The sequence below is a fragment of the Anomaloglossus baeobatrachus genome, chromosome 12 (assembly GCF_048569485.1).
Source record: "Anomaloglossus baeobatrachus isolate aAnoBae1 chromosome 12, aAnoBae1.hap1, whole genome shotgun sequence".
Classification (NCBI taxonomy): domain Eukaryota; kingdom Metazoa; phylum Chordata; class Amphibia; order Anura; family Aromobatidae; genus Anomaloglossus; species Anomaloglossus baeobatrachus.
The window spans coordinates 44,919,363-44,941,358 of NC_134364.1; the positions used below are offsets into that span (position 1 = coordinate 44,919,363).

The 21,996-nt window shown below is 49.5% G+C and overlaps 1 protein-coding gene and 1 long non-coding RNA gene across 3 annotated transcripts in view; one reads left to right on the top strand and one right to left on the bottom strand.

The window, feature by feature from the left end:
• Nucleotides 1-21,996, top strand: part of LOC142258003 (uncharacterized) — a 370,341-nt gene that overhangs the window by 106,331 nt on the left and 242,014 nt on the right. The window lies entirely within an intron of this gene.
• Nucleotides 1-21,996, bottom strand: part of LRRC9 (leucine rich repeat containing 9) — a 267,576-nt gene that overhangs the window by 7,323 nt on the left and 238,257 nt on the right. For both annotated transcript variants that reach the window (XM_075330387.1, XM_075330386.1), the window contains exon 31: nucleotides 4,732-4,912. In XM_075330387.1, coding sequence (XP_075186502.1) covers nucleotides 4,732-4,912 — 181 coding nt within the window. The remainder of the gene's footprint in view (nucleotides 1-4,731; nucleotides 4,913-21,996) is intronic.

Here is a 21,996-nt window from a genome sequence, read left to right on the forward strand (position 1 = left end):
ATTCAATACAAATCGACATCTTGCATACAGAAATGCTATGATATGAAACCCATGACCCCCCCAAAACATTGAATGCTGGTCACGCATATGGCGCTCATTTAACTTTGATGCTCAAAGTGGCCCCCGTCAGCTGCAATGCACATCTGGACTCTGCACAGCATACTGCATCTTGTTGCACATTGTGCAATATGGCAGGTGACACATTTGCACAAGCATCTGTGATACGTCGTCGTAGGTCCTGCAATGTTGAAGGAGGGGTCGCATACACCTACTGTTTGATGTGACCTCACAGAAAGAAGTCCAATGGGGTCAGGTCAGGTGAGCGTGGAGGCCACTCCACACAGCCACCATACCCAATGACTTGTAGGAAGGTCTCCATGAGGTATTGCTTCACGTCCACAGCCTTGTGAGTTTTACACGTTCTATCATAGCATTTCTGTATGCAAGGTGTTGATCCGTATTGAATTGATGACGCCCTGCAACTTTGTAATTCACTTTTTTTCTCTATCTCGTTCTGTTTTCGAGATGAAAATGTTAACTCCGTTGTTTTCCACCAGGTGACGCTATAGGTGGTTTCATTGTGCAGCGCATGGCTACTTTACTATACCTAGACACCACTTCTATGCCTATAGCTGCCGCCGTTCTGAAGTTAATGGCGGTGGACAGGATATGGGTGAACACACTATATATATATATATATATATATATATATATATATATATATATATATACACACACACACACACACACTTTATAATTTAAATGTCAATTTGCTGGCATATGGTTATCAACCAAAATATTATGAAGAGCTTGTAGTGGCAAATAGAGCAGCTGGGGAGCATTACAGACCTCGCCATCAGCCACAGACTACCTTTTACGGCACAACCAAAAGAATGAGCCGGAGCATGAGTTGGTGTACACGGAAATTATAAGTGCATGCTCACACTGACCATTAAACTAACAAAACCCAAGATAAAAATGATATGGGAATATACCCTGCTGTAAATACGTAAATAGCAATAGTGCATATAAATAAATAACATACTCCATCTTGTTCTTTTGGTTTTGCTTTAGTCTCAGTATAAATAGAGTGTGGCCCCCTTTTATCCCTGAGCTGGACATTTCATCTATTAGGCTATGTGCCCACGCTGCGGAAAATGCGCGGATTTTGCCGCGGATTTCTCGCGGAAAAGCAGCAGATTTTCCAGAAATCTGCAGCACAGCTACTCCCCAGCCATTTCTATGGCATTTGGTAAATGCTATGCCCACGCTGAGGATTTTTCTGCAGCGGAAATCGTGCGGATTTTCGTGCGGAAAAATCTGCAGCATGTCAATTATTGTTGCAGATTTTCGTGCGGATTTTGCCTATTCAATTGAATTAAAAAAAAAAAAATCGCAAACTCCGCAATAAAATCCGCGTCAAATCCGTGTCAAATCCGCACAAAATCCGCACCTATGAAAAGGTGCAAATTCCGGGGGAAAGCTGCGGATTTTGATGCAGAAAAATCCGCAGATACAGAGTCCCGTGAGCTTCCCACGGTTGGGTGTCCATAGTCAGGACCCAGTCACTCTTATTCACAGTGAGTTCTGGTCAGACACATAGTAAGGTTTTAACATTAGAGAGTGTGGATATCATCCAGATTTAGGTGCACCTTGTTGCAGTGGGATGGTTTTATATTTTTTTTATCAAGATCAGCATTTACTAGGTGCCATTTGTTATAATTTATATGCACTATTGCTTTTTTTCCACATTGAGATCTGTTCAGACACATGGTGAGGTTTTAACATTAAACAATGTAGGTACAGTCCTGATTTAGGTACACCTTGCTGTGGTGGGATGGCTTTATGCTTTTTTGATCAAAAACAGCGTTTACTAAGTACCCTATGTTATTTATATACACTATTGCTTTTTACTTATTTGCAGGGTATATGTCCATATTATTTTTCTCTTAGGTCTTCTTACCTTTTACAGCAGTCTTTAGAAAACAAGTGAGAGTCATAAATTACTATGTATCCTGGTAATGCTCTGGTTAAAAATATATACCATATTTTTCGGTTTATAAGACGCACCGGATTATAAAACGCACCCCAAATTCAGAGCAAAGAAGGGTGAAAAAAAGGAGGTCTGTCTTATAATCCAGTGGTGTCTTACCAGATGGGCAGAAGCAGTGGTGGAGTGGGGTCACAGGAGGCAGGGGGTGTCACAGATGTCCAAGAAACTGTCAGCTGTACTGGTGCAGTTGTCCTGGGGCTGCGGCGGCAGCTGGGACAGTTGTGCTGGTGCAGCTGTGCTGGGGCTGCGGCGGCAGCTGGGACAGTTGTGCTGGTGCAGCTGTGCTGGGGCTGCGGCGGCAGCTGGGACAGTTGTGCTGGTGCTGGGGCAGCTGTGCTGGGGCTGCGGCGGCAGCCGGGACAGTTGTGCTGTGCAGCTGTGCTGGGGCGGCAGCTGGGACAGTTGTGCTGGTGCTGGGGCAGCTGTGCTGGGGCTGCGGCGGCAGCTGGGACAGTTGTGCTGTGCAGCTGTGCTGGGGCGGCAGCTGGGACAGCTGTGCTGGGGCTGCGGCGGCAGCTGGGACAGTTGTGCTGGTGCAGCTGTGCTGGGGCTCCATCTGCGCAGGCGCCGACTCTGGGTGCCATTATTTGAAGTCCTCACCACCCACCCCGCAGCGCCAGCCCAGCATCCGCAGACCCCACACAGCCACCGCAGACCCTGCACAGCCACTCCAGAATTCCCCGGCCTCCTGTGACCCCTCTCCACCAACCCCGGTAAGCTACATTCAGATTATAAGACGTACCCCTCGTTTTCCTCCAAAATTTTTGGGAGTAAAGTGGATCTTATAATCTGAAAAATACGATATATATACTGTATTCTGACCAATTTGACTTCTATATATTGCTTCAGTCTTTAACTTCACAAATCCCTCTGTGTCATGCAACTCACTTATTAGGAATTGAATACAGAATTGCTTTGCATGCCAGTCTGCAAGGAGGGCGCATAAAGTTCCTGAATGGGTACTCAGTGTACCCCCACTGTAATGTACCATTACGTAAAGTCTGAGGTCATGCTTTTATATTTCCATATGAATTTTAAGAGCAAAAAACCCTGAAAGGCTGTGTGCGCACGTTGCGTTTTTTTTATGCGTTTCTGCAGCATTTTAATGCAAAATTGCATGCGTTTTGATTTCCAGGCAAAGTCTATGGGAAATAGGGCTTTCTTGTGCGCACTCTGCGGTTTAAAACGCTGCGTTTTAGTTGCCTAAAATTTGTCAAAATCTCTGCGTTTGAAGAAGCAGCATGTCAATTGTTTTTGCCATTTTGGCAGCGTTTTGCTAACATTGAAGTCAATGATAATCATCAAAACACATCCTTAAAGCAATTCCTAGCATTTTACATGATTTTTTGATGCTAAACGCATGCTTTTTTGACAAAAACAAAGCATGCGTTTTGGACATTATACTGATGTCAAGAGGTTTACATTTGCACACACATCCATTCCGACATCAAAAAATGAGTCAAACAATAATTTTACTTAATAATAAACATAATTAATAAATCACATTAATTATTTGCAGTAAATTATCATTATAGTGTATGAATTAAACTTTACAATTTTTTTTTTCTTTTACATTTTTTCATACTGTTTGAATGGTCAAACTTTATTTAGATGTGTATTTGTATTGAAAACACAACTTAATTTACGCCCAGAAAATGCATGTAAAACGTGGTCAAAACGTGGCAAAAACGCTTGCGTATTTCCTGCGTTTATGTGGTCAAAACCAATTTTGACAATGACAAATTCTGCAAGGTACTGAACGCAACGTGCGCACATGGCCTATGACTTCTTAATATGTAAGGAATATAGACATACAGCAGAGCCCCATAGACCGCTATGGGTGTCATATTACTACTTTGCACACCTCAGAGAATATTGTACAGAGCTGTAACTTGCCAATGTGCATGCGCCTTATTCCGGTGGCAGGGGGCATTCTCTGTTGTCTTGTTTTCAAGACCAGGTCACCTCCATCTTCATTATGGTCACATTTTTATGCACTATTACATTCTGTCTTTTGCAAAAAAGCTATTGTAGAGATTTTAGACAGATTTTTGGCATGTAACAAATGTCTAATGTGTAAAATCCAGCAAGTTGTGTGCATGAAGCGGACAATTCGGCCTCCGCTATTCTTCTAGTACCTGCTGTTCTGAAAGCCTGTGTTTATTTAGCACCCCGGCTGTGTGTCTATGAAACACGCTGGCTCGCATTGTGTCTATATAGAGCACTCCATGTCTGTTTTCATGAAGCACCTATAAAAACACATTTTCATTAATCCACAGCAAGGTTGTCTGCTTAATTGCCTCTGGCTGACATCTTTGTCCTTACTTAATTGCCGCTGATTGACATTTTTGTTTCTAAGCATTAAGCATACGTTTAGAAATTAGTCTCTGTGATTTTAAGACATGGTGCTTAAAAGGAAAAGCTATGTTTAGGGTTGCTCAATTATGTCAACAACTCTTGGCAGAAAATAATTTGTGCAGAAATTAGCACTTAAGAGCCACCCAGCTCCGTGCAAGCCAGCCAAGGCCTCCGAGTGTGCGGCGGGAATGAAAGGCTGAATTAGTGGCATGATTAGGATTCCCTGTGTTTAACATCCATTAACATATGTGTACTATACAAGCATTTGAATGCGATTTAGAAAAGATAGAGACATATGGAATGGATTGCAATTTACGTACATTTGTTCGATTCATTTGGAAAGATGTCATCTTGTGCATTATTTAAGTAGAGATCAGGCCCGGGGATGTGGTGGTGGTTCCCGCCTGTCAGGTAGACATTGGTAACACGTAATGGTGGCGGCGGTGCCTTGCTCAGGATCAGTGTGGACATTGGATGCTCGATGGTCTGACCGGATGACGTCTACACGTGGGAAAGAGAAAACACAAAACTGATTTATTGAAAGTAACCTTAAAGTGATCCTTTATCCCTGACACTCATCTTAACCATACATTGCTGATGTACAGAGGCCATACCTGGTGCCCTCCACTATGCTGCTGCAGCAGGGAGGCCATACCTGGTGCCCTCCACTATGCTGCTGCAGCAGGAAAGCCATACCTGGTGCCCTCCATTATGCTGCTGCAGCAGGGAGGCCATACCTGGTGCCCTCTGCTATGCTGCTGCAGCAGGAAGGCCATACCTGGTGCCCTCCATTATGCTGCTGCAGCAGGGAGGCCATACCTAGTGCCCTCCGTTATGCTGCTGCAGCAGGAAGGCCATACCTGGTGCCCTCCATTATGCTGCTGCAGCAGGGAGGCCATACCTGGTGCCCTCTGCTATGCTGCTGCAGCAGGGAGGCCATACCTGGTGCCCTCCGTTATGCTGCTGCAGCAGGAAGGCCATACCTGGTGCCCTATACTATGCTGCTGCAGCAGGGAGGCCATACCTGGTGCCCTCTGGTATGCTGCTGCAGCAGGAAGGCCATACCTGGTGCCCTCCATTATGCTGCTACAGCAGGAAGGCCATACCTGGTGCCCTTCATTATGCTGCTGCAACAGGAAGGCCATACCTGGTGCCCTCCATTATGCTGCTGCAGCAGGGAGGACATACCTGGTGCCCTCTGCTATGCTGCTGCAGCAGGAAGGCCATTCCTGGTGCCCTCCACTATGCTGCTGCAGCAGGAAGGACATACCTAGTGCCCTCCGCTATGCTGCTGCAGCAGGAAGGCCATACCTGGTGCCCTCCGCTATGCTGCTGCAGCAGGGAGGCCATACCTGGTGCGCTCTGCTATGCTGCTGCAGCAGGGAGGCCATACCTGGTGCCCTCCGTTATGCTGCTGCAGCAGGGAGGCCATACCTGGTGCCCTCCGCTATGCTGCTGCAGCAGGGAGGCCATACCTGGTGCCCTCCGCTATGCTGCTGCAGAGAGGCCATACCATGGTTTGGACTTCCTACCCATGCCACTGTGATTGTCTTTTTGGAAAAACGAGGGGGCAACGGCAGCATAAATGTCGGGTGGATGATGACTTTAAAGGGAACCTGTCAGTCAATTCATGATGCCAAAACCACAGGCACTAAGATTAATAGCCTGGCTGCATGATTACAGCCAAGTATATTTTTTTTATGAAACACTTCAACAATTCAGAGAGAACATGGTTGAAAGATCCATCCAGGGATTATTGGTAAAGGTGAGACTGGTCCAGTGCTGCCTCCAGTTGCTTTCTACCCACACCGCACCACCATGTGATTGACAGATCTCTCCTATGTGTCTACAGCAGAAAAGACCGGTCAGTCATAGTGATGCGGGAAGAAACCTTCCGGTAGAAGCAGTGGACTAGTCCTGTCTCTTCATGTAGTCCAACTCAGATCTTTAACTACAGTTAGATCCAGAAATATTTGAACAGTGTTTAATTGAAAGGGTTAAATAAAAATATGTTGTGAAACATTTAGGAACTGCAACCATTTTTCTACAGAGCCTCCTGATTTCAGGGGCTATAAAGTAAATTGGACAAATTAATTTTACCATAAATAAAATATTAATTTTTAATGCTTTGTACAGAATCCTTTACAGGCAATTACGGCCTGAAGTCAATGACGTCACTAAACACTGGATTTCCTACTTTAGGCTATGTGCACACGCTGCGTTTTTTTGACGCTGCGTTGTTGTGGCTTTTTGGCCGCTAAAAACGCACAAAAACGCACCCGCGGCAAAAAAAAGCAGCAAAAACGCATGCGTTTTTACCACGATTTGGTGCGCTTTTGGCTGCGTTTTGCTGCATTTTTGATCTCTGCGTTTTTCCAATGCATTGCATGGGGGGAAAACGCAGAAAAACGCAGGAAGAAGGGAATTTTGTTACTTACCGTAAATTCCTTTTCTTCTAGCTCTTATTGGGAGACCCAGACGATTGGGTGTATAGCTACTGCCTCCGGAGGCCACACAAAGCATTACACTAAAAAGTGTAAGGCCCCTCCCCTTCTGGCTATACACCCCCAGTGGGATCACTGGCTCACCAGTTTTAGTGCAAAAGCAAGAAGGAGGAAAGCCAATAACTTGGTTAAACAAATTCACTCCGAGTAACATCGGAGAACTGAAAAACCGTTCAACATGAACAACATGTGTACCCGAAAAAAAACCCCAAAAATCCCGAAGGACAACAGGGCGGGTGCTGGGTCTCCCAATAAGAGCTAGAAGAAAAGGAATTTACGGTAAGTAACAAAATTCCCTTCTTCTTCGGCGCTCTATTGGGAGACCCAGACGATTGGGACGTCCAAAAGCTGTCCCTGGGTGGGTAAAGAAATACCTCATGTTAGAGCTGCAAGACAGCCCTCCCCTATATGGAGGCAACTGCCGCCTGCAGGACTCTTCTACCTAGGCTGGCGTCCGCCGAAGCATAGGTATGCACCTGATAATGTTTGGTGAAAGTGTGCAGACTCGACCAGGTAGCTGCCTGGCACACCTGTTGAGCCGTAGCCTGGTGTCGTAATGCCCAGGATGCACCCACGGCTCTGGTAGAATGGGCCTTCAGCCCGGATGGAACCGAAAGCCCAGCAGAACGGTAGGCTTCAAGAATTGGTTCTTTGATCCATCGAGCCAGGGTGGCCTTAGAAGCCTGCGACCCTTTGCGCTTACCAGCGACAAGGACAAAGAGTGCATCCGAACGGCGCAAGGGCGCCGTGCGGGAAATGTAGATTCTGAGTGCTCTCACCAGATCTAACAAATGTAAATCCTTCTCATACCGATGAACTGCATGAGGATAAAACGAAGGCAAAGAGATATCCTGATTAAGATGAAAAGAGGATACCACCTTCGGGAGAAACTCCTGAATGGGGCGCAGCACTACCTTGTCCTGGTGGAAGACCAGGAAAGGAGCCTTGGATGACAGCGCTGCTAGCTCAGACACTCTCCGAAGAGATGTGATCGCTACCAGAAAAGCCACTTTCTGTGATAGTCTAGAAAGTGAAACCTCCCTCAGAGGCTCGAAGGGCGGCTTCTGGAGGGCAACTAGTACCCTGTTCAGATCCCATGGATCTAACGGCCGCTTGTACGGGGGTACAATATGACAAACCCCCTGCAGGAACGTGCGCACCTTAGGAAGTCGTGCTAGACGCTTTTGAAAAAAAGACGGATAGCGCCGAGACTTGCCCTTTAAGGGAGCCGAGCGACAAACCTTTTTCTAACCCAGATTGCAGGAAAGAAAAAAAGGTAGGCAATGCAAAAGGCCAGGGAGACACTCCCTGAGCAGAGCACCAGGATAAGAATATCCTCCACGTTCTGTGGTAGATCTTAGCGGACGTGGGCTTCCTAGCCTGTCTCATGGTGGCAACGACCCCTTGGGATAATCCTGAAGACCCTAGGATCCAGGACTCAATGGCCACACAGTCAGGGTCAGGGCCGCAGAATTCCGATGGAAAAACGGCCCTTGGGACAGTAAGTCTGGTCGGTCTGGTAGTGCCGACGGTTGGCCGACCGTGAGATGCCACAGATCCGGATACCACGCCCTCCTTGGCCAGTCTGGGGCGATGAGTATGACGCGGCTGCAGTCGGATCTGATCTTGCGTAGCACTCTGGGCAAGAGTGCCAGAGGTGGAAACACATAAGGGAGCCGGAACTGCGACCAATCTTGCACTAAGGCGTCTGCCGCCAGAGTTCTGTGATCGCGAGACCGTGCTATGAAGGTTGGGACCTTGTTGTTGTGCCTGGACGCCATTAGGTCGACGTCCGGCCTTCCCCAGCGGCTACAGATTTCCTGAAACACGTCCGGGCGAAGGGACCATTCCCCTGCGTCCATGCCCTGGCGGCTGAGGAAGTCTGCTTCCCAGTTTTCTACGCCGGGGATGTGAACTGCGGATACGGTGGAGGCCGTGGCTTCCACCCACGTCAGAATCCGCCGGACTTCCTGGAAGGCTTGCCGACTGCGTGTCCCTCCTTGGTGATTGATGTATGCCACCGCTGTGGAGTTGTCCGATTGAATTCGGATCTGCTTCCCTTCCAGCCACTGCTGGAAGGCTAGTAGGGCAAGATACACTGCTCTGATTTCCAGAACATGGATCTGAAGGGTGGACTCCTGCTGAGTCCACGTACCCTGAGCCCTGTGGTGGAGAAAAAACTGCTCCCCACCCTGACAGACTCGCGCCTGTCGTGACTACCGCCCAAGACGGTGGTAGGAAGGATCTTCCCTGTGATAATGAGGTGGGAAGAAGCCACCATTGCAGAGAGTCCTTCTGTGAAAAGGAGACTTTCCTGTTCAGGGATGTTGACTTCCCGTCCCATTGGCGGAGAATGTCCCAATAAGAGGACGCAGATGAAACTGCGCAAACGGAACCGCCTCCATTGCCGCCATCATCTTCCCGAGGAAGTGCATGAGGCGTCTTAAGGAGTGCGACTGACCTTGACGGAGAGTCTGCACCCCAGTCTGTAGTGACCGCTGCTTGTCCAGCGGAAGCTTCACTATCGCTGAGAGAGTATGAAACTCCATACCAAGAGACGTTAGTGATTGGGTCGGTGACAGGTTTGACTTTGAGAAGTCGATGATCCACCCGAACGTCTGGAGAGTCTCCAGCGCAACATTCAGGCTGAATTGGCATGCCTCTTGAGAGGGTGCCTTGACAAGTAGATCGTCCAAGTAAGGGATCACAGAGTGTCCCTGTGAGTGCAAGACCACTGCCGCCATGACCTTGGTGAACACCCGTGGGGTTGTCGCCAGACCGAATGGCAGAGCTACGAACTGAAGATGGTCGTCTCCCATCACAAAACGTAGAAAACATTTGTGCTCTGTAGCAATCGGCACGTGGAGATAAGCATCTTTGATGTCTATTGATGCTAGGAAATATCCTTGAGACATTGAGGCAATGACGGAGCGGAGGGTTTCATCCGGAACCGCCTGGCCTCCACGTGCTTGTTGAGCAGTTTTAGGTCCAGAACGGAACGGAAAGAGCCATCCTTTTTTGGCACCACAACCAGATTGGAGGAAAACCGTGTCTTGTTCCTGAAGAGGAACAGGGATTACCACTCCTTCTGCCTGCAGAAGAGCATCGGCTCGGTGGGGAGGTGGGGACGTTCTGAAGAATCGAGTCGGAGGACGAGAACAGAACTCTGTCCTGTGCACGTGGGCACAATGTCCCTCACCCACCGGTCTGTGACCTGTGGCAGCTAAATGTCGCCAAAGGCGAGCGAGTCTGCCATCAACCGCGGATGCGGAGAGATGAGAGAGCTGAGAGTCATGAGGAGACCGCCTTGGTAGCGGTCCCTCCGGCTGCCTTCCTTGGGCGTGATTGAGCCCCCGGAAACTGAGCCCCTCTGAGGATTTTCAGCTCTTTTGGACGAGGACAATTGGGACCTGCCCGAGCTTGGGAAGGACCGAAACCTCGACTGTCCTTCCAGGACAGCATTAATAGGGTAAGTCGCAATGCAGACATTGCGAGGATACGGACGCCCCTGCGGCACAAATGTACATATGCTCAAGACCAGCTGTGCAAGGACAGCTGAAAAGCTTAGGTTGCCCATACGGCTGTAAATGCCGGAGCAACCGACACGCCGATAGCCTCATAGACAGATTTCAACCACAGTCTATCTGTCTGGCATCTTTAAGTGAAGTCCCATCTCCACTGCAACTATAGCTCTAGCCGCAAGCCTGGAGATTGGAGAATCCACCTTTGGACCCTGGGTCCCGCGCTTGACCACGTCAGGGGGAAAAGGATAACGTGTATCCTTAATACGTTTGGAGAAAACGCTTATCTGGCAAGCGTGGTGTTCCTGGACTGCTTCTCTGAAGTCAGCGTGGCCAGAAAAAAACTCAAAATACGTTTGAGCTACTGAAATGGGACTTCTCCTGCTGTGAAGCTGACTCCTCCGCTGGGGGAGCTGAGGGAGAAAGATCCAACATTCCATTGATGGACGCTATAGGATCATTCCTTATGGCGTCACCATCCGGTGTATCCGGATTGAGAGCGTTGTCAGGATCAAAGTCCTGATGAGCTACGTCTGCCTCATCATACAGAGAGCTTCCTGGGACCCCCCCCGGGGAACCGATTTTATTCCCAATGAGGGTGGCCAGGGAGCAATGATTTGCCCATGGCCTGTCCGGACTGCAAGTCTCTATCCCAATGCAACTCCATCCCTGTCCTTGGACAGGGTTGACAGGTGGTTCCTTTGGCCACGTCTAGTAGAGACCCCGGCTGACCAAGTGCTCCAGGGGAGCATTGCACACAATGGGGTTCAGTGCCGTGGAACAGTGTCACATGCAGTAAAAACAGCATCGAAAGCCTGTGTTGCTTATATGCTGCTGCCGACTAGCCATCTAAGACATAGAGCCAAGAATGGCGACCGTACAATGCAATGTATAGCATACAAGCATAAAGTACAATGAACACTGCAGCACATGCAATACAAACAGCATAGAAAGCCTGTGCCTTGGCACCCCTGCTTTTCTGCTGCTGTAGACTAGCCATCTAGGGGAATATAGGCCAGAATATCGACCATACAGTGCAATGTATAGCATACAAGCATAAGTACAAATGAACACTGCAACCCCTGCAATACAAGCAGCATAGAAAAAACCTGTGCCTCAGCACCCCTGCTTTTCTGCTGCTGTAGTCTAGTCATTCTAGGCGAAAATAGCCCAGACTAGCGACCGTACAGTGCAGTGTATAGCATACAAGCATAAATACACATGAACACTTCAGTACATGCAATACAAGCAGCATAGAAAGCCTGTGCCTTAGCACCCCTGCTTTCATGCTGCTGATGTGTCGCCATCTAAGAGGGCATATAGCCAAAAATAGCGACCTATGCAGAATAAGCATAAAAATACAAATGGACAACTGCGGTATTTAGTGGGGTCAGCACTTCAGGTGCCGCTTACCGCCCGCCTATAAGCGGGTGTGTGGTCGCCCTAGTCCTGTGCCTGGTCGCCCAGAGTCCGATCTCAGCTCGGACTGCAGGAATGGCTGCCGGCGTCCTTCTCCAGCTCGTGTGAGTAGGGGCGGGCCGTGGGCGTGCCCCCAAGTCAGAGCGGGAAACCGGCGTCCCACAGTGTCCAGTGAGAGGGCTGGAGCATGTAAATAAGGCTCCAGCCCTCGGCGCTGCTGATTGTACAGCGTCTCTCCCCTACCCTGATTGACAGGGTGGGGGCGGGAACGAAGCGGAGCTAGGCCGCAAAAGCCGGGGACTGGATTTATAAGCGCCGCCGCCGTAAAAGCGCGGTCGGCGCTAAGTCCCCGGCGCACTACAAGTCCCAGCCGCGCCGCCGCTCCCGGAGCGTCCGGCGCGGTAGTTCCCCATACATAAAGTCACTCAGCTAGGCTGCAGTGACTGTAACCCTTTACTGTCCCCGGCGCACTAGCACACCCAGCAAGTCTGGAGTGTGCTGTGCCTGTGTGTACGGGGACACAGAGTACCTGAATGGTGCAGGGCCATGTCCCTGAACGGTACCCAGCTCCGTATCCAGCAGGTTCAATGGGTCTGTGGATGGAGCCCGGCCTCAGGGCTTTGGGGCCGGTAAGATCCCACTTCCTCAGAGCCCCTCAGGGGGATGTGGAAGGAAAACAGCATGTGGGCTCCAGCCGCCGTACCAGCAATAGGTACCTCAACCTTACAAACCACAAGCGGGGTGAGAAGGGAGCATGCTGGGGGCCCTATATGGGCCCTCTTTTCTTCCATCCGATATAGTCAGCAGCTACTGCTGACTAAACAGTGGAGCTATGCGTGGATGTCTGACCTCCTTCGCACAAAGCAGAAAACTGGTGAGCCAGTGATCCCACTGGGGGTGTATAGCCAGAAGGGGAGGGGCCTTACACTTTTTAGTGTAATGCTTTGTGTGGCCTCCGGAGGCAGTAGCTATACACCCAATCGTCTGGGTCTCCCAATAGAGCGCTGAAGAAAGAATTGACATGTCCATTTTTTTTAAGCTCAAAAACGCAGCTTAAAAAAAAAGTTGTGTGCGGACAGCAAAAATGAAAACTCATAGACTTTGCTGGGGAAGCAAAGTCGTGCAGTTTTGAGGCCAAAAAGGCATTAAAAATGCGCAAAAACTCACTGTGTGAACTTACCCTTACTGCAGCTGACTTCAGTTGTTGCATCTTTCTGCCTTAGGTTTTGGCTTAAAGGGGTTTTCCCACGAACAAAGTTAATTTTAAAGTTGATTTTATACAACAAATCAATTCTACAATTGGGGTTTTTTTTTTTTTTTAAATGTTCCTGTGTGGAGATAATCTTATATACAGTATGTGCACCTGCTATGTACTGTGTAATGACCGTGTCTGACCGTACAGGGACATGCTCTGATCATACCACAGCTCCTGGACCGGGGAGGACGCAAAACGGATAGCACAGAGTAAGATAATAGCGGATTCTTTATGTGAGGTAAAACATTTACCCTGCCTATTTTTAAAAAATGTTTCACCTCAAAGAATGAATAATTTGCCATCCCGCTCTGTACTGTGTATACTTTTTTACTTTCTCCCCGACACAAGAGATATATGATCAGACCATGTCCCTGTACGGTCAGACACGGCCATTACACAGTAAATAGCAGGGACACATTTATAAGATTATCTCAGCACAGGAACATTTTTTTTTTCTTAAAGGGAACCTGTCAGCAGGTTTTTGCCCTATAAACTGCGGCCAGCACCAGTCAGCAATGCTATATATAAGAGCCCAGGCAGGTATATAAGAGCCCAGGCCACTCTGTATAACATAAAAACGCACTCGGATAGGCTGGGCGGTGAATGCAGGCATGGCTGATTAGCTGAGCAGCGAGGGACGTGTCCCAACCACAGGAGTAGGCCACAATGAAGCAGGGGGCTGAATTAGAGAGCTTGAACAGAAAGGGGGATTTGTGAGGGGGAGGGGGGAGAGAAAAAGGGAACCTCTGTCCCATCTTAAATAGAAATAAAAGAGGAAGGGACTACTTTGAGGATTATTATTACGATTCATTATGAATAAAAATTCTTAATATATATATTTTTATTTAATATGCGGCCCCACATAGTCCGGTACCTAGGGAAGCGAATAACTGTCCCTAAAGGGTGCTTTACACGCTGCGACATCGCTAACGATATATCGTCAGGGTCACGTCGTTAGCGACATTGCAGAGTGTGACAGCTAGGAGCGACGATCAACGATCGCAAAAACGTCAAAAATCGTTGATTGTTGACACGTCACTCCTTTTCAAAATATCGCTGGTGGTACATGCCGCTGGTTGTTCGTCGTTCCTGCGGCAGCACACATCGCTATGTGTGACACCGCAGGAACGACGAACATCATCCTACCTGCGTCCACCGACAATGAGGAAGGAAGGAGGTGGGCGGCATGTTCCGGCCGCTCATCTCCTCCCCTCCTCTATTGGGCAGCCGTTTTGTGACGCCGAACGCACCTCCCCTTTGAAGGAGGGATTGTTCGGCAGCAACAGCGACGTTGCCGAACAGGTATGTGCGTGTGACGCTGCCGTAGCAATATTATTCGCTACGGCAGCGATCACCACATATCGCACGAACAACGGGGGCGGGTGCTATCGCTTGCGACATCGCTAGCAATCGCTAGCAATGTTGCAGCGTGTAAAGCACCCTTAAGACCCTGGAATCCATCATCTTTGGAGTACACTAAGGCAACCTGTCATCAGGCGTCCCGGAAGTTGTTTGTCGGATGGCTGGAAGGAACCAGATTTGTCTTTCCTCCCTGCACATTAGGCTCTGAAGGGCGAGAGGGCAGGGGTGTGGAGGCAAGGACCGACCACACCGTGGTGCCCCAAACACTCTTGATGTGTTAGGGGGCTTAGTGTCCTGCCCCAGACCAGAGAGGATACAGTAGTGACGCAGCCCCATACTGAGCTCTCGGTCTATAGGCTGGATGACAGAGATATAACTACACTGTTGTCCAATCACAAGCTGAATTTGAAAGAAAAAGGGAAATCATTAAAGAAGTTGTCCAGTTACCAAAACTGTTTTTTTTTTTTCTGATAAATCTTGCTAATATGTGCCCCTCAACACATCTATTATGTTTTTTCAGCAAAATTACCTTTCATTGTGCACTAGCAGCACATGCTCATTGCTGGCTCCAGCTCTGATGGGGTTAATCTCTCCTCTGACTTCCTGTGTTCCGTTCCTACAAGTCCCAGAATTCTTTGTGGCTCTAGGGAGGTGTCTAGCTTATCTAACACACCCATTGTGTCTAATACACCCACTCTGCTCTCCGACCAAACCCTCCTCCCTGCCTCTTCCCAGTGGATGTGAGAGAAATCACACAGAGACAGCAGCAGCTCTACACAGCCGGGGGAAGAAAGTGTATGTGCGCGTATATACAGTGTATGTGTGCGCGTATATACAGTGTGTGTGTGTATATACAGTGTGTGCGCGTATATACAGTGTGTGTGTATATATATACAGTGTGTGTGTGTATGTCATACTCACCTGTCTGCAGGGTCCGGGTGCCATGCCTGCTTCCAGCCCCTGTCTCGGTCCCGCCGCTTCTGCTGTGTGCAGTCTCCCCGGTGCATGCACGAAGCTTGCAGGACCTGGCCGTGGATCACCTGATGCAGTCACCTGACGCATCAGCTGATCGTAGTCTCGCCGGCTTTTTCGCGCCCGGCCGGCTATCAGCTGATCCTGCCGTCAGGGGACTTCATCAGCTGATTACCGGCAGCTGCTGCAGCGATCGGACGGGATCAGACTCCTGTCCAATCGATCGCTCCTGGAGCTGCCGGTAATCAGCACAGCACATAAGTGAGTATTATTTTTTTTTTTCTACTGATGCATCAGCTGATTGTATAATCGGCTTTTATACAATCAGCTGATGTGTGATGTGATTCAGGCACTTGATCCTGACACATCATCTGATCGCTTTGCCTTCCAGCAAACCGATCAGATGATGTTGGATCCGGATTGGACGGCGCGGGACCCTAACCCAGGATTACTGCGGAGGGGGGTTCTTTATTTCAATAAAGATGGAGTCACTAATTGTGTTGTGTTTTATTTCTAATAAAAATATTTTTCTGTGTTGTGTTTTTTTTTTTATCTTTATCATTACTAGAAATTCATGGTGGCCATGTCTAATATTGGCGTGACACCATGAATTTCGGGCTTAGGGCTAGCTGATAATATACAGCTAGCCCTAACTCCATTATTACCCGGCTAGCCACCCAGCATCAGGGCAGCTGGAAGAGTTGGATACAGCGCCAGAAGATGGCGCTTCTATGAAAGCGCCATTTTCTGGGGTGGCTGCGGACTGCAATTCGCAGTGGGGGTGCCCAGAAAGCTTGGGCACCCTTCACTGTGGATTCCAATCCCCAGCTGCCTAGTTGTACCCAGCTGGACACCAAAATTAGGCGAAGCTCACATCATTTTTTTTTTAAATTATTTCATGAAATTCATGAAATAATTAAAAAAAAAAAAGGGCTTCTCTATATTTTTGGTTCCCAGCCGGGTACAACTAGGCAGCTGGGGGTTGGGGGCAGCCCGTACCTGCCTGCTGTACCCGGCTAGCATACAAAAATATGGCGAAGCCCACGTCATTTTTTTTTCTTTTTGGGTAAAAAACTGCATACAGTCCTGGATGGATGATGCTGAGCCTTGTAGTTCTGCAGCTGCTGTCTGCTCTCCTGCATACAATGAACATTTTGAATAAGGAAATGACATCAGACCTTTTTTATTTTTTTCATCAACAATCTTTAATGGCATTGTGCACTGATTAAAAACGCAGTGAGCAAAAAAGGCACCAAATCGCGGCAAAAACGTGACATGCAGCACCGCAGGTGACAGAGCAGAGCAAGTTGGTGACATGCTCTGCTCTGACACAGTGTGCTGCATGTCACTGTATCCACTCTGGGACTTGTTGTGCAGGTGACCGGATGCTACATGTCACTAACTGCCCCACTCTGTGATTTCTGCTGCATAGTACCAACTGTATACACTCTCACCTGCACAACAAGTCCCATAGTGGAGACAGTTAGTGACATGTATCATCCGGTCACCTGCACAACAAGTCCCATAGTGGAGACAGTTAGTGACATGTAGCATCCGGTCACCTGCACAACAAGTGCCAGAGTGGAGAAAGATAGTGACATGCAGCACACTATGTGTCAGAGCAGAGCATGTCACTGTCTCCACTCCGCTGACCTCACAGCCCGTACACGCTGCGATGGATGCAGGGGGACACAGAACAAGTAATCGGCCGACACTGGAGTCATCTGATTACTTGGGATGAATTGAGCAGTAAAATGCTCTGGTGCTCGATGGGCGAAGCCCATGCCGATTTTTTTTAAAAAAAAAATTCATTAAAAATAAAAAAACAAAAAAATCACATTGTTTGTGGGCTCCCGCTGCATTTTCTGTTGCTAAGGATAACCAAAGCAGCTACTGGCTGCTAGCCCCCGCTGCTTGGTGTTACTTTCACTGGCAATAGAAATGCAGGGAAGCATTTTTTTTTTTATAAAGGTTTTTCCCTGAAAATGTTTTTAAGAAAATGCCGTGGGCTTCGCCATATTTTTGTATGCTAGCCAGGTACAGCAGGCAGCTACGGGCTGCCCCCCAACCCCCAGCTGCCTAGTTGTACCCGGCTGGGAACCAAAAATATAGAGAAGCCTTTTTTTTTTTTTTTATTTCATGAATTTCATGAAATAATTAAAAAAAAAATGACATGGGCTTCGCCGAATTTTTGAGTCCAGCCAGGTACAACTAGGCAGCTGGGGATTGGAATCCGCAGTGAAGGGTGCCCAAACTTTCTGGGCCCCCCGCTGCGAATTGCAGTCCACAGCCGCCCCAGAAAATGGCGCTTTCATAGAAGCGCCATCTTCTGGCGCTGTATCCAACTCTTCCAGTGGCCCTGGTGGCAGGTGGCACGCTGGGTAATAAGGGGTTAATACCAGCTATGTTTTACCCGCTGGTATAAAGCCCGAGATTCTTAATGTCAGGCCAAGGTTAACCTGGCCATTAAGAATCTCCAATAAAGGGTTTAAAAAAAAAAGACCACACAGAGAAAAATACTTTATTAGAAATAAATACACAGACACGGTAGGGACTCCATGTTTATTACTCCCTCTCACCCCTCCACGATGGAGAGATTTCTGTACTGACCATGCCAGGAGAGAGCGAGGGAAAAGAGAGAGAGCGAGGGGGGGGAGGAAAAGAGAGCGAGCGGGGGGGGGGGGGGGAGAGCGAGCGGGGGGGAAAACAGAGCGAGCGGGGGGAGAAGAGAGCGAGGGGGGGGAGAAGAGAGCGAGGGGGGGAGGAAAAGAGAGCGAGGGGGGAGGAGAAGAAAGCGAGGGGGGGAGGAAAAGAGCGAGCGGGGGGGGGGGGGAAAGAGAGCGAGCAGGGGGGAGGAAAAGAGACGCCGCGGCAAATTTTTAGGCCACGCCCCCTAACCACACCCATTTCACAGTCACGCCCATATCCACTCCCCATCCACACCCATTCAGCATGGACACGCAGGCAGCCGGCGGGCCTCCAGCACGGACACGCAGGCAGCCGGCGGGCCTCCAGCACGGACACGCAGGCAGCCGGCGGGCCTCCAGCACGGACACGCAGGCAGCCGGCGGGCCTCCAGCACGGACACGCAGGCAGCCGGCGGGCCTCCAGCACGGACACGCAGGCAGCCGGCGGGCCTCCAGCACGGACACGCAGGCAGCCGGCGGGCCTCCAGCACGGACACGCAGGCAGCCGGCGGGCCTCCAGCACGGACACGCAGGCAGCCACAGTGAGGCGGCCAGTCGCCCGCACAGTGAGGCGGCCGGTCGCCTTCACAGACAGGCAGCGGGCCGCCCGCACAGAGAGGCGGCCGGCCGCCCGCACAGAGAGGCGGCCGGCCGCCCGCACAATGAGGCAGGGGGGCGCCCGCACAATGAGGCAGGGGGGCGCCCGCACAGACAGGCGGCAGGGGGGCGCCCGCACAGACAGGCGGCAGGGGGGCGCCCGCACAGACAGGCGGCAGGGGGGCGCCCGCACAGACAGGCGGCAGGGGGGCGCCCGCACAGACAGGCGGCGGCCGGGGGTGAGGGAGGGAAATCAGCGCTGGGGAGATTAGTTTACTGTACCAGCAGCAGCACAGGCAGCGCTCCTCTCTATGCCACGTCTACTAGGATGGTAGGAGGGAAAAGCAGGGAGGCGGAGAGAGAGTGGGTGGGCGGAGCCCGGGAGCCGGCCGTCCCGCCCGTGGCAACGGGACAAACAACGTAAAGCGTGAAAGTCCCGCTGTATCCGGGACGGTTGGGAGGTATGCAGCATGTTAGAATGTGTATATAAGATCCCACTGGTGGTGGCCGCAGCTTATAGGCCCCAAATCTGGTGACAGGTTCCCTTTAAAGTGAACCTGTCAGGTGCAATATGCACTCAGAGCCAGGAGCAGTTCTGGGTACATATTGCTAATCCCTGCCTAACCATCCCTGTATACACTAGCATAGATAAAGAGATGAAGAACAAATATTTTTAAAGATCTTATATCTTATGCTAATGAGCGCGGGGACTAGTCCCAAGGGCGTTACTTCACTTGGCTAGTCGGCTCGCATAGCATGTTAGCATGTTATTACGCCCCTGTGTGAGTACTAACACGCTATGTGAGCCGACTAGCCAAGTGAAGTAACGCCCTTGGGACTAGTCCCCGCGCTAATTAGCATAAGATATAAGCTCTTTAAAAATACTTTTTCTATAGATGCCTTTATCTATGCTAGTGTATACAGGGACAGTTAGGGAGGGATTAGCAATATACACCCAGAACTGCTCCTGGCTCTGAGTGCAGATTGCACCTGATAGGTTCCCTTTAAAGGGAACCTGTCACCAGAAATTTAGCAAAAAAAATAAAAGATTCCCCTCTGCAGCTCCTGGGCTGCATTCTGGAAAGGTTCCTGTTGCTATTGTGCCCCCTTTGAGACCTAAAAAAATACTTTATGAAGTCTTACCTTTTTGTATGCAAATCTGTTTTATGGTCACGGGGGCGGGCTGCCTGGCGTCCGTTATTCCCCCTCCTGCCGCTGTACGCCGTCCCCCATTGCTCATTTCCATACATGAGGACGCCTTCCTCATGTAACTGTCCTCCTGAAGTTTTGTGCATGCCCAGTGCCACTCTCGCGGGAGTGAGCACTGTGCAAAGTGTGAACGCTTTTGAGGTGATTGCGCAGGCGCGAGATTATGGGCGGCGCTGTGATTGTCATCAGCAGCGTCATCCAAGTACCCACCCATAATCTCGTGCCCGCGCTTCTCACTCTGCCTCCACCGTTATGCGCAAGCACTGTCCATATGAACCATGTTACCTATTACCGTGGGCGCGAGATTATGGGCGGCGCTGTGATTGTCATCAGCAAAGTCATCCAAGTACCCGCCCATAATCTCGTGCAAGCAGTAACAGGTAACATGGTTCATATGGCCAGCACTTGCGCTTAACGGTGGAGTCAGAGGGAAAAGTGCGGGCACGAGATTATGGGTGGGTACTTGGTTAACGCTGCTGATGACAATCACAGCGCCGCCCATAATCTCGCGCCTGCGCAATCACCTGAAAAAGCGTTAACATGCGCAAAACTTCGGGAGGACAGTTACATGAGGAAGGCGTCCTTGTGTATGTAAATGAGCAATGGGGGACTGCGTAAAGCGGCAGGAGGGGGAATAACGGACGCCAGACAGCCCGCCCCCGTGACCATAAAAACACATTTGCATACAAAAAGGTAACACTTCATAAAGTATTTTTGTAGGTCTCAAAGGGGGCACAATAACAACAGGAACCTTTCTAGAAGCAGCCCAGGAGCTGCAGAGGGGAATCTTTTATTTTTATTGTGAAATTTCTGCTGACAGGTTCCCTTTAACTGGTAGGGGAGCCAGGATAAAGCAGAGCTGAACCTGTTGGGAAGCTAGGACCCAGCAGCTCCACAGGCAGGAGACCACTGATCGGTAAGCTAATAGAAGCCTGCAGATGCCACTCTGCATAGGTTATTACTGGCCAGTGCTATCTGCAGGAGAGAGAAGTGCTGATTGCATGGTCTTCTCCTCAGCTTCCTGATTCCCCGTGTGTCTGCAGCAGTGAGAAGCCACACACGGGGAGTCAGAGAACAGCTGCAGAGAAACGCAGGCTTCGGGACTGGGGATGTCGGCTCTGGTGCAGGGGGGGGGTCGGCTCTGGTGCAGGGGGGGGGCGGCTCTGCTGCAGGGGGGTCGCTCTGCTGCAGGGGGTGATTCATACCTCAGCAGCAGTCACAGGAGTTTCAAGGTGTGCGCTCGACTCTGTAATGAATAGAAGGGAGAAACAGCGAGGCGGGGCTACAGTGGGTGGGCGGAGCCACGGGACAAACAGCCTCACGGGCGGGACTCGGGATCAAAGGCTCAAAAGAGGGACTGTCCCGCTGTATCCGGGACGGTTGGGAGGTATGCTAAAACTGATCATTTCCGTGCCAGCCGGTGGGTGTATACTACTGAGGAGGAGCTAACATTTTTTTGCATAGTGTCAGCCTCCTAGTGGCAGCAGCGTACACCCATGGTCTTCTGTATCCCCCAGTGACGCGATAGAGAAAATGTTGCTTTGAAAGCGCAAATTTTGCAGCATTTTCATCACGTTTATTGCAGATATTATTTGGATATGGATTACATGTGGGCTTTGTCTACAGTGGATGTTTAACCCTAGAAGGCATACCTGGGGCCTCGCAGGCCTGCTAGGTCACTTGTTTTCTATTGTAGATTTCTATGGTTGCACGTTCTAAGGTTAATAAAGTTAATTTTATTCACCAAAAACGCCGCAAAAATGTTTTTTGTGTTTTTTTCCCCCCATTTTCCCATTGCTTTCTATGGGTCAAAGAAAGCTGCAAAAATGCTGAAAGAACTGACAAATTCAGTCAGAACAAAAAAAAACAACAAATGTGTGCATGATGAATCTGAAATCTCATAGCTTATGGCTCTTTATAACCTACAAGTGGAAGCATAACATCTATAGGATATGTTCACATGCAGCATTTTTTTATGCAAATTAAAAGCTGCTTTTTACAGTAGGAATAACTACTCTAAAAAGCAGCTTTTAATTTGCATTTAAAAAAATGCTGCATG